The sequence below is a fragment of the Vitis riparia genome, chromosome 8 (assembly GCF_004353265.1).
Source record: "Vitis riparia cultivar Riparia Gloire de Montpellier isolate 1030 chromosome 8, EGFV_Vit.rip_1.0, whole genome shotgun sequence".
Taxonomy (NCBI): domain Eukaryota; kingdom Viridiplantae; phylum Streptophyta; class Magnoliopsida; order Vitales; family Vitaceae; genus Vitis; species Vitis riparia.
In genome coordinates, this window is record NC_048438.1 from 21427139 (window position 1) to 21440205 (window position 13067).

Consider the following 13067-nt stretch of genomic DNA (forward strand, 5'->3'; position numbering starts at 1 on the left):
GTGTTTGTTTTTTGGCTGAATAGAAAAAGCCAAAATATTTGGCTTTTTCTATTCAGCTAAAAGTAACTTGTTGACATCATCCAACATAGCTAAAATGAATTTGTTATCAATAGGTTCAGTTTAGTTATGTTGGATGATGTCAACATGTTATTTTTGGTTGAATAGAAAAAACCAAATATTTTGGCTTTTTCTATTCAGTCAAAAAACAAACACCACCTTAGATTGCTTGTTGTCACCCACAATCGCATACAACTTCCTGAAGATTTTGTATTTTTGTCTAATGACTTGACATGTCTTAGTTGGGATGGATATTCTTTAGAATCTCTACCATCAAACTTTCATCCAAATGATCTTGTTTTCCTCAGTTTGAGCAATAATAACATAAAACTACTTTGGAAAGGAAACATGATATGACTATTATTTATTTATGCTTTTGTTTCATAATATTTTTAAGTTTTTTAAAATTGATTTATTAATAGAAATTCTATTTTGTTCCAATGTCTAAGAAATTTAAGGTACATCGATTTCAGTGATTCACAACAGTTTATTGAACTACCAAATTTCTCAAACGTGTCAAATTTGGAGGAACTTATTCTTTCAGGTTGATAAAAAGTTGTTAAAGCATTCACTATATTTTTAATTATTTCTCAAAATATTCCCTTAAAAATAAATTCTCAAAACATAATTTTAAGTCATAGTTTTACCAAATGTCTTTTTTGAATTAAAAAATTATTTTCCATTTTAGCAAACAATTACCAAACAAGCACATGAATTTTATTCTTTTCCTTCACAAAAGCAAATGGCTACATTGAAGGAATATAGACATAAATGGGCTCCTGGTAATAAGTTGACTCAACCAAATTTTGACAAAAAAAAATTGGGATAAAGCATAATAAAATAAAAAAATATTTTTAAAAAAAATGTGACTAATGAGTGTTTGGAATATCGACACATCATTAATATTTCCAAATGGGAGAATTAATAACCTCCATCTTCTTCCGTTTCCTATGGTATATACCTTGCAAATTTTAATTTTTTACATTAATATTTTAAAATGGGGTAGTCAATAAACTCCATCTTCTATTATTAATAATTGAAAATAAAAAATAGTCACCATCTCAATTACTATCAATGAAAAGTACAGAATTTGTAATAATTGCTTAGGTTATGTTTCCATAAAAATTTTAAAAAAATATGTAAGAAAAAAAAAATAGAAGAAAAAAAAAATTTTAAATCAATAATTATTTTTATTTCCTACTTCAAATTTATTTCACTTAAATTAACTCTTTCATAAAGATTAAATAATTCAAAAATATAATTTTTCACTAATTTTAATTCTATTAACCTTGTTTTGTATTTTCTATGATAAAATCAAATATAAAAAAATCATTTTTCTTAATATTTTTTTTTTCCTTAATGCTTTTCAGAACCAAATATAAATTTAATTTTTTTTACGTTTTAATTAGAGCATGGAAATGTATGACAATGCGTTGGACAAGCTTGCCATAAAATTCAGTTGAAGAGGCATTACCACCAACCTTAATAAAATATTTTTATATGTGTGAACACATAAATGGAATTCAAAGGATTATATAAGCACAAGAGATGAGACATAATAAACACATGCAAAACTAATTTGAGAATACATTATATATCTACAATCTGATTGAAAAAATGGGGAGCCATTGCTTTGGGAATTCAAAATCTAATGGAGGTCATTGAAAGCAAATTACAATCGCATCCTCAATCACATATCACAAATAATAATCTCACAAATACACCAACAAGGGCATCATGGGGATAAAAAAAATGGGTCAATCTTGGAGAAATAATAGTAAAGAATCAAGGGGCATGAGTGCACGCATAACACGAATAATGATAAAATTTTAGCTGGGAAGGTGGTCCGTGCCAGCCAATATGAGTTTTTCTGTGTCCCAAATCCACTATATTAAGCCATGGAAGAAATGCAAATGGCTCAAAGTTTGAACTTCAATGGCAACAACCATTATCAACACCCAATACTACTACTACCTATTCTTTCTCTGGTTCATCTCTAGTCTCCTTTTTTTCATGAATAATCTCATGTCACCATGGCTACAACAACCTCTATTGGCTGCTATTGGAAATCTATACTCAGTCTCTATTCCCTCATTGAGTCAATGCTGGTATCCATTTCTCTAACTTGGCTAAGAGAAATGGCTTTTTGTTTTCTGGTCTTCTTCATCCTAATGTCACAAAAACAGGCTGGTGTAGGTGCTGTTTTTCGAGGAAGGAGAGCTTGTTGAAGGAGGCATAGTGGCAGAACAAAGATGGTATAGTGAAAACTCAGTTTCGACATAGAACATAGAATGGTTGCAGGGGCAGAGTTTCAAGTTGGGTTTTAAGGGCAGGGAGAGCATAGTGATATGCACTATCCAGCATGGATAAAGGAAAAAACTTCTAATTTCTCTTAATCAAGTAAACTTATTTTAAAGTTGTGAAAAGTTAAAAACCCTTGTTCAGAACTCTATTGTTGTTTTATGGATTTTACCTAATAGGGAAGACTGATTTTCCAGGAATGTATGGAGCTCCTACAAATTCTTGTTGCTTCAGCTATGGGTATATACACTTCTCTAGGTTCTAATTTCATATTGTGCCTAATTTTGGGAGCAGCCCGAATGCTGTTCTTAAACAACAATTCTCCTATAAATCATCCAACGAAGTTAACACAAATGCACAAATCATATAGGAAAATCCATTTATTTAAAATGCTACACAACCCTAAGGGCCTTAGGAAGTAAAGAAACTGATGACGAGATTCAACAGTTATGTACAAAGAAACTAATGCATACACTGCTAAGACCCTGGGCATTAAAAGCAAAATTGCCTACTGATCCTAAACTAAGACCTTCAGCCAAAGGTTAAAATGAAAAGTAAATTGACGAAGAAATATGAATCTATAGGTATCTGCCTCAATGAACCACAGAGGTCCACGAGAAGGAAATCATCAGAGGATGATCAATCTTACCACGCAGGTTTGTTGTTAATTCTCCTGGCTTCTGTTTTCTCCATCTTCGTTGCCATGAATCCGAACAATTTCTTTCAATCAACGCATAGACATCAAAGTGCGTACCCTTTTCTCTCGTTCGGCCCGCTTCGCACTGGGCGTTCGCTTCAATTTCCCGAGCTCGTCCATCACTGCCTTCTCAACCGTGTCAATGGAATTGAGGAGTTTCTTCTGGGGTGTGAGAAAATCTGATCCTCCACCAGTCTGATCGGTGATATCAAGCAAAATCTTTGGCACCTTACCAACAGTCTTTGGAACAAGCTTCATTCCGCTTGTTGGTCTTGGGGAGATCATAGAAATATCCTGCTCGAGTTGAGCACTAGATGGGGGCAAAATGGGGTCATGAACATCAGAAATATCCTGGGGGATTGGAATATCGATTTGCTGACCGTCAATTTCTCTCAAGCGAGCTCTTCTCCTTTCAATCGCCTGACAAAAACATCTATTTAGAGTTAGATTCTCCGGCATTAAGCACTCCACAGAAAAGCATCAGACGTATGAAAGGCAGTTACAGAGAAAAAAAACGAAGTAGAACTGAATGTTAGTTACCCGAACAACATGAGTGATGTCACGAAGAGGTGTTCTTGGATACCAAGATGGCAACACGGAATTTCCGGAACGACCTCTTCCTCGCCGACCACTTCCGGTTGCCGGGGTATTCTCTCGACCAAACAGAGGAGATCGGTACACAGCCCGGCCACGGCCACGTCCACTTCCGATTCTTGGAGTTCCAAAGCCGCCCCTTCCCACCCCACCCCCTCTCGATGCCAAGATTCCGGTCGCTCCACGTGCACCCAACGTCGTTGTCGTCGTCGTAGTCTCACGCCGGGAAGGAGACCCGAACAAGTTGGAGCTCCTCTCCGATCCATCTGCTAAAATCCCAAGAATGCCGGACCGACGGCGAAGGAACAACTCCGCGATGTCTTCAGGTCTCGACATTCTGTCTCTCGATTCCGGCATTGTTAGGCTTCAACTGAAAAATAAATGAACATGAAGCTTATCAGACCAAAGAGTAGAAAAGAAAGTGAAAACCTACTCAATCATTGCCAGAAAATGAGGGTTCCGCCGGAAATGAGAATCCAGGTGCTAATCCAACAGAAAATGAAATTAAGCGGCCAAGCAGATCACAATTCGTGCTGAAAATATGAGATCTAAGGCCGACACGTATGCCGGATTCTCATTTTTCCGACAAACTGTTTGTCAATAAAATCCAAGAAGATCCATAGGCGATAAGTGAAGAAGAAAACGGACCTTAAAAATTATAGGGTTTTGGTGGATTTCTTGAAACCATCCAGGGTGGATGTCTGGGTACCTTCTCAAAAGAAGAAGAGGATGCGAATTTGTTGAGAGAAAGGCGAATACAAATTTCAAACTGAAAAAATAGGCGGTAATACTAAAAATAATAATTTTCAATTAATTTTCAATTTTCAATTTTCAATTTTCAATTTTCGGTGAGAGGAGTCCAAAACGCGAGGCTGGGCCGGGCGCCGTTAGATGTATTGCTCTTTAAATTGGGCTTAGTGGACCCTTCAAAACCAGTTCATGGGCCTTGATAATGTGGGGCTAAGTGATTATCAACCCTTCTATCTAAATTTTTTTTTAGCTTTACAAATTAGTATAAATGGGTAATTAAATTTGTTAAATTAATCAAATTAATTGACTTTTTCTGTATTAATATTATCAATTTAAAAGAAGCCCAACTCAAAGGCATGATCACTTTGTTCATGAAATTTCATTAAAAAAAAATTATTTATTTATGTAATATTATGAATAAGAATATTGGTTTTCAAAAAATAAATAAATAAAATTTATAAAAAAAATCGTCCACTCTTCCTCCAAATCTCCTTATGGAAATATATGAGTTCTAAAATATACAAAATTTCTCTTGTGATGTGCATATTTCTATTTTCTTTAAGATTGAAGAAAACATTTAACGCTTTGTTTTGGATTATAATGGGTTAGGGGATAAAAAGAGAGAACAAAAGGGGAAGCAAAATAAAAATGTAGGTTTAAAGTAAAGTGGTGTTTGTTTTCTAATTGAATAAACTTTTTTTATTTAATTAAAAATATAAACTTATTAATAATAAGTTCATTTTAATCCTATTGATTTATATCAATAGGTTATTTTTAATTGAATAGAAAAAATCAAAATATTATACCAAAAAACAAACACCACCTTAATAAACTTTTCACCTTGTAACTCCCCAAATTTTTATTTCCTTTCTATTTCCCTTTCATATAAATAATGGAAGTTCATTTGATTTTTTAATTTTTTAAAAGTCAAACACTTGATTTTTCTTCAAAAATATTTTTTATGCTAGAAAGAGTTTTGTCAAAGCATTGCCAAACAGACTTTGAGTTTCAACAAGTCTTGGCAGTGCTTTCCAAGAATCATGTAGTTTAGTCTTTGCCTGCTTCAGTAAAACATATACATATTCAAAAGAAAATGTCAATGGTCTCTTTACAGGATTTGAAGTTTTTCTTCTAGAAACAAATGGAGTCTGGAGCCTAAATCAACAACATATTTTGAGAGGATGAGGAAAATGAAGATTATGACCCACAGCAGCCACCTTTCTGAGCAGCAGAATCAGGACCCCCAGGGACAACAATCTTGGTCCCCTTAAGAAGGGTTGAGCTCCCAGTGGAGTCTGTGTCAGTGTTGGCAGTGAGGGTCTTCTTGCTGATGATCTTGTATATATCAGTTAGGACAGTCAGGAATGCAGTCTCAACATTGGTTGCCTCTAGAGCCGATGTTTCCATGAAGAAGAGATTCTCTCTTTCTGCAAACTCTTGTGCATCTTCAGTTGGTACTGCTCGAAGACTCCCCAAATCTGACTTGTTGCCAATGAGCATGATCACAATGTTCTTATCTGCATGCCCCCTCAGTTCCTCTAGCCACCTAGCCATGTGGTCAAATGATTGGCGTTTCGTCATGTCATAGACTAACATTGCACCAACTGCACCACGGTAGTATGCACTCGTCACTGCTCGGTACCTAAGGCGATACACAAAAGAAAAACACTGATAAACAAATAGCTAAAAGCATCAAGCTTCTAAAGCTCCATTAATAGACAAAAGGACAAGGGTTTCTTTCCTTGATTCCAAGTTACATTCTCAAGGAACTTAATGAGAAAGACATAGTCCTAATATGAAGTACAATCATAAAACTGCACCAAATACCTTGTCAATAGACTCAATATAATGCTTGAGCATCTCATTTTACCTTCGCACCAAATCCTTGTATTTCAGGAAGGATGATTTCTGATATTTCTGTTCTTACTCATTAACCCTCTGAATAACTTCATAAGCATAAGAAGAAACACTTCCTGGTTTTTATGTTCGAGTTCTATTTTCATGCCTTTTTTAAGCTAGAGCCAGACATCCTAGGAGTCAATGACCAGCAACTGTCCAACTACCATTTTCCTGAGGACTACTGATTTTGTTTCATCATTCTGTTAGAATTCATATTATCAGACCGAAGCTCGTAGTTAGACTAGAAATATACTCTACCATCAATGAGCAACACAATTAGTCACCTTGAGATTCTTCACAAGTGAAGGTAACAGGGTTGCACATATAGATTAAGAAGTAACAAAATCTCATGTTTTTAACTACAGCCTACAAAAGTCCATCATGTGCAAATAGACGTTTAGTTGATCTTCTCAGGTGAAATAAAAGCACTGCATACACCAACCAATATATTCCAATCCAAGAGTCATGACAACATTGAGCACTTGAGCTGCTTGCTGCACGTATGTATGTCTTTTGCAGAGGTCAATTTGGATTTCAATCCATGGAATTCAAGAATCCACCTTTCACTATGGGATCACTCTCGTGGATATGGGCTCTATGGAGTTTGATTCAAGTACAAATCCATTGGTGTATAAAGTGATCGAACCCAGCCTCCGATTTCACAAAACCACAGGCATATTTAATAATTCGGCATTAAAATTCAATGTAGCTAATAATTGGAAGACTAAAATGCATAACATCGAGTTTTTATTAGAGGACGAATCACCCAAAATGCCATCAAAGACGTTCAGAACAAGAACCAAACTCTTTACTGCTGCTGTTAATCAAAAGCACATTATATTCAGATCTTAAAGGGGATGACTTCAACGAGCAGAAGTCAGAACTAATTTCAATTCGAATCCCAAATTCAAAGCAAAAAAATTGCAGAATGATAAAGCCTAAAAATTAGGAAACAACAAATTCAAACTCAGAAATGAGACATCGAAGGAGAAAGTGAATCCTCACCTTTCCTGCCCGGCGGTGTCCCATATCTGTGCCTTCACCGCCTTTTGATCTATAGCAAGCGTTTTTGTTTGAAATTCAACCCCAATTGTTGCTTTTGAATCCACATTGAATTCATTCCTCGCGAACCGAGCCAGGAGTTGCGATTTCCCAACCGCGGAGTCTCCTATCAACACAACCTTGAACACATAATCAATCTTTTGGTTGAAATCTCCATACAGATTCGACATTCTCACCCACTTAGATCCCAAATTTGGAACAAGACAGTTATCAGAACCCTAAGAAATGTTCATCAGATAAATTATATGGAGAGATTGAATGGCATCAAGAGCTCAAACCATGCAAAAAATAAAAATAAAAAAAGAAAGAAAAGGAAGGAGTCAGAGCTTTAGGACTTCTCTGAGGAGATTAGAGAATGAGTGAGCGTAGATTTGGAGTTAGGGTTAGGGTTTCTTGGGAAAGATTCAGAGATTTGGGCATGGCGATGATGGTGGTGGTGGTGACTCTGGAATTTCTGTATCGCGAGAAGGAAGAGACACGTCAGCAAAGACCAACGACTAGTACGGACCATTTAACGGTTTTCTCAGAATAAGAAGTGTCTTGTATAGATTTGCATTTGCACTGGAATTTGCATATCCATGAATTCAGCGGCGAATCTCAGCCGTTGATGAGGAATGTTTGTCTTGGACCCTAAAGTGGACCAGCCCAGTCTACTTTTACCTGGGCTTTCAGATTCGCCCAAGAAATAGGAGGCCCATAGCCTGCATTTACAATTCCGTGGTCTGGACGACTGGACTGGTGTTCCCCCAACCCCCCATTTTTTTTTTTTTAAGGGAAAAGGCTGTTTCACACGTACCTTGGAAAAAATCACAAAATAAGAACAAAAGTTTTAAAAATTCAAATTTAATATATCTAATATATTTATATATTATCTTTGACCATATAAATATTACCTTTGATAACCTTTAGGTGTTTGATAAATGAATTTAATAATTTAATAACATAATTTAAATTATTCAGAAGTAATTTAATATTACAATTTTAAGTTAAAATTTAGTCGCACACTTAAAAGATAACGGAGAATGTGGAGGGAATGCGTGATGATTGGTTTATATGGATCCTTAGTGGATGAGACCACATCTAAAAATGACATTGCCAGAAATTGACAGCTTACGGCAGTGTTTTGTCAACAGTTATCACAAATTGAGGATAAGAACAGGGAAAACGGTGAGAAAAGAGGGCACAAATTCTAAAATAGGAAACAACATGGGTGGACGAACCCATTCTTTGAAAGGTAAAAGTGAGGAGTAGTAGTAGGCTGTGACCACCGTGGCCATTATTATGTAACGCGTGGATCCCATATGATATGGACCTGCACAACCTTGGCAACTATAGCTAGGATGATGATACTTCGAAACAAGAAACCAATACAAAACAAAAACCAACCCTTTTCCAGAAACAATTTTTTTATAATTTATTCTTAAAAAACTGTTTTTCATATTCAACTTGATCCTTAAAAGTATTAAAAACAGTTTTAAAAATTATTTTCAAATACTATTTTTTAAAAACATTGCCAACAAGCCCTTATCCTCCAATTACGAGCAAATAAGATATCAAAACCAACCAAGATTAGAAACTTGCAACTTTCATATCCGAATGTCCAGTCAGACTGCAGAGTCATGGAAGGAAAAGAAGGTCCAGCCAGGTTTCTTTGCTGATAGAGAAGGTAGATTTTATTGAAGAAAACAGGATAAATTACATACAACACAAGGAACGTGCTCTTACATTATTATTGCTACGTCTCCTATACAGTATAAAATTTATCACTTTTACTTCTTTATGATGTAGTTGGAAGCTTCCTTTGCTTACAGAATCTGGATTTTCTCGTGGAGAGATTCTAGCTGCCTTTCTACTACACACACTTAAAAAAAAAATGTCCTTTCTCTTTATTGTTAGTGCAAAAAGGAGAAGCTAGCTCTGTTTTCTATCCACTTTTCATCTTTTTCCTCGTTTCCTGTACAGAAGCAAGTCAAACAGTTTGATTTGGGACCGGTTTCTGCTTACCTAAACACTTGCAGTGTGCTCGATTATCAGTAAGTGTCTGCAAAAGAAAAAAAGAGTATTAAAGGAAGATCATAACTCAATTGTGCTGAATGTTTAGTTTTGAGTTTAGTTTCTTATATATACATTGTACTGTTTCTGAAGGTCCTTAATGTATTCCACGGCCAAATCTAACATGTCTGCAGTGTTGGTTTGCTGCCAAGAAGAATTCACAGATATTAGTTAGAAGTTGAATTGAAACATTGAAAAAATTTATCCAACCAGAGAGGAAAATTTCATAGAAATTCTACCTTGTCCATGTTTGGGACAAGCTCTTGTAGTTTCCTCATTCTTTCGCTGATCCGGGTTCTCCTTACCTGAAAATAACACACCCCTAAAGATCATCTCCAACATTTGATTTGAGGTCACTGGTTCCAGTGAGTTAAAATTTGTGTACCATCCTAAGGAACAAAGATAAGGTGACTATGACTAATTTACCCTTTCAGCAATGCTTCTTGGATGAGTAGCACAACCCCGCTTTGCACGAATCTTACAAGGAACAGAGTCTTGGAACTGAAGGAACTTCTCCATGGCAGCCATCTCAGCTGAAGTCTTTGGCAAACTTAGGTGGTGGGACAAGATTTGAGAGCGATGTCCAAACTCCTCATTCTGATGAATAAACAATGACTAGAGTTAAAATTGAGAAGACATTCAGACATGGAGAATAGTACTAGTCCAAAATACATCTACTATGCAAAATGATACCCGAATACCAGATGTATTTGAACCAGAATACAACTTCCCATCATTGTCTTGGTCCCTTTTCATGCCACTGAAGTTCTCAAAATGGGCAGAATCATTCCAAGAGCCATATGGGAATCCAGGGGTGTAAAATCGAGCATCACCATTGCTATTTGCCAGTTTCCTGTCATTGGGACTGCTTGCCTGAATGCACTCACTTCCAATTTCAGAGATCTGAGGCAATAGTCCCAAGGAAGAAGGTAATCCAGAAGAGAAGCTAACTTGAGGCTTCAACCTGCTAGTTGATGGGCTGATTTCTCCATTACCAACATTCCCAGGTCTAAAGTTTCCCACACCTCTCATAATGGCATAGCCTGCAATTTGCTGAAAACTATTTAATCCCACATCAGAATAAACATGCTAAATCAATGCCCTGACTAGCAGAGATCTATTTAATAACAGTAAATTTTCTGTACAAAATTCTGTGACTCCGTTTGCCTGCTGAGAAAAACATAATGAAAATGAAAATAAATAAAACTTTTAAATCAGAATTCTCCATTATCTGGAATGCCCAGAAAAGTTTATCCTCCACACAACAAAGTACAGCACTTTATCCAAATAGATTTTGATTTTTTTTTTCTTTCCTGTCAATCAAAACAAAACATATGGCATTATCCAAAATCTTTTTTGATTGCAATTTGTATTTATGACATCTCAATCAATCCTACATGAGCTTCTTAGATCAATACTCTGAACAACTGAATCCATAGTAAGTCATCAATACTCTGAACAACTGAATCCATAGTAAGTCTACATCTACTCTCGAGTTCTCAGCAGTATAAGCATATACAACATATGAAGCGATTAGAATTGTTGAAAACATCTCAAAAAATATTTGAGCAAAAAGCAATAAGCAGAGACAAAGACGGACAGTACCATTCTGACCCGAAAGGTGAGAGAAAAGCCCAGCAGGAGAGCTACTTTGCCTGACAAGACTCGAACCCTGTTTGGCTTCCATGTTGTTGGAATTCACAACCCCATATGAGCCATCCATGGCAGACGAACTCGTACTTGAGCTTTGCCTCGGATACTGCGGCGGCAACTGACTCTGACAACTCATAGCCGAATCTTGAAAACCCCCACACGGCATGAACCTCTCCGATTCAAAATCGTCACAAAGATTAGCTCCCTTGTGAACACCATCTCCACTGTCCGTGAAATTCGCGAGAAGCGAGCTCGGCGCCGAGCGAAACCGCAGAAGGCCGGAGTTGGGTGGTTGATTCTGGTTTTGCTGGTGATGGTAATTCGTATTTGAATCCATGAATACAGCTCTGGTTTTCTCCGTTTCTTCTTCTCCAGAGTGCTTGAAATTGGAGGAGTACATAAGACTCATGTCATGGGGAGAAGCTTGAGAAACATTATACATCCCTCACAACCCTCCAACAAATTTTCCCGAGAAAATTTCCGCTCTGTTCCAAAATAAAACAACCACTACAGAAAACCCCGGAAGGTAAAAGGAATATATTTCATAGCAAACAACTCAATAAACACGAGATTTGGAAGCGAAGCGGATTGGATGAACCGAGAGGGTAGTAGAGAAGTATGAATTCGCCGGAGGAGAGAATCAAAATCCTTGGCAGAATCTGAAATCGGAGGATTTGGAAAGAAGGGTATTGAGAAGTGAAAGCAAGAAAGGAGAGAAGCGAAGAGATTGAGAGGGTTTTAGAGTGAGAGAGATAGCGAGGTGTGAAGAAAACCATTTTTATCTCTGGTTTGAGATTTGTAGTGGAAGCCACCAATCAGGTTTGGTTTCGCCCTTTTTGGTTCTATTTTACCAAATTGCCATTCACATTCTATCATTATTTTCAAAATGCCATTGCATGCCTCCTCTGCATTTTGGAATTCATATTACAAAATTATGGGTCAAAAATGATTTTTAACAAATTAATTGCATAATTTTTTTTTACCTTTTATACTTGAGCATCGGCAACCTTGTTTGAAATTGTTTTCAAAAACAATTTTTGAAAATAATTTTCTAATATTTTATAGAGTAAATGCCTAATTAATAATTTAGAAGATATTTTTTACTCTTTTTTATTTATTTATGTTTTTAGATATATTTTAAAACTATTTGTTTTTAATTGTTATGGGAGAAAGAAAAAATTTTAGAAGTCCAAATCAAGAGCATCTTCTTATTATTATTACTAGTAATTTTATATTTAAAATTACAATTTTAAATATATGGTTGTAAAATTTTTAAAAATAACAAGGATTACTTGTCAATGATGGAAAAATTTATTCCAAATTCAGATATAGTCTAAAAAAAAAAAGTTTGGTATGGAAAGTAATTTTTCAAATAGAGATAGAGAAATGGGAGTCATCCCCGATTTTATTCTATTAGTTTACTTCCCAAACCTTGAGATTATGTTTACTTAATTTGATATAATATGAAACATCATAGAAGATGAGATAATATATATTATCTTACTATTCATGGACATGATAATTTATCTTATTACCTTTTTTTAATCTTATATTAAATCTAATATAATATAAAATAAGTGATAAAATATGTTATCCATCATAATTTTATATATTTTTTATATGAATATATATTAATTCTAAGGCGAGACATAAGATGTAAATATTTCAAATATCATAATTTTTTTATCAATTTTATATTTTTTTTATCATACTTAATTAAATCTATGATTAAAAAAGAAGAACTAAAAAATATTTATAAAATGATATTAGTATATGTATTATTTTATATATAATTAAATATTACAAAAAAATTGTTTATAAAGTTTAAATTTAACCATGAATTTAAATGTAATATAAATTTTATATTTTTTTAAATAAAAAATATTATAATATAATATAATTTTTATTTTAAACTTGAAAAAAAATATATGTTTTATTATATATCATTATTTATCACATTTGATATACTATCTTATAATAAAATATCAATTTTAATTTCCAA

General features: G+C 34.9%; 3 protein-coding genes across 3 annotated transcripts; all 3 read right to left on the reverse strand.

Annotated features, from left to right (window-relative positions):
• Nucleotides 1–2702: 2702 nt before the first annotated feature.
• On the reverse strand, nucleotides 2703–4386 carry LOC117919988 (protein POLYCHOME-like). Its single transcript, XM_034837324.1, has 3 exons — nucleotides 4298–4386; nucleotides 3596–4019; nucleotides 2703–3475 (listed from the first exon to the last, which is right to left on the reverse strand). The coding sequence occupies exons 2-3, from the start codon at nucleotides 4004–4006 to the stop codon at nucleotides 3086–3088; spliced, it is 801 nt and encodes a 266-aa protein (XP_034693215.1). The 5' UTR covers nucleotides 4007–4019; nucleotides 4298–4386; the 3' UTR covers nucleotides 2703–3085.
• Nucleotides 4387–5461: 1075 nt separating this feature from the next.
• Nucleotides 5462–7870, reverse strand: LOC117920955 (ras-related protein RABA4d). Its single transcript, XM_034838676.1, has 2 exons — nucleotides 7304–7870; nucleotides 5462–6041 (listed from the first exon to the last, which is right to left on the reverse strand). The coding sequence occupies exons 1-2, from the start codon at nucleotides 7528–7530 to the stop codon at nucleotides 5597–5599; spliced, it is 672 nt and encodes a 223-aa protein (XP_034694567.1). The 5' UTR covers nucleotides 7531–7870; the 3' UTR covers nucleotides 5462–5596.
• A 1140-nt stretch (nucleotides 7871–9010) lies between these two features.
• On the reverse strand, nucleotides 9011–11822 carry LOC117921264 (transcription factor bHLH130-like). The gene is made up of 6 exons (XM_034839108.1): nucleotides 11018–11822; nucleotides 10106–10455; nucleotides 9839–10009; nucleotides 9652–9717; nucleotides 9488–9556; nucleotides 9011–9401 (listed from the first exon to the last, which is right to left on the reverse strand). The coding sequence occupies exons 1-6, from the start codon at nucleotides 11505–11507 to the stop codon at nucleotides 9330–9332; spliced, it is 1218 nt and encodes a 405-aa protein (XP_034694999.1). The 5' UTR covers nucleotides 11508–11822; the 3' UTR covers nucleotides 9011–9329.
• Between the last annotated feature and the right edge of the window lie 1245 nt (nucleotides 11823–13067).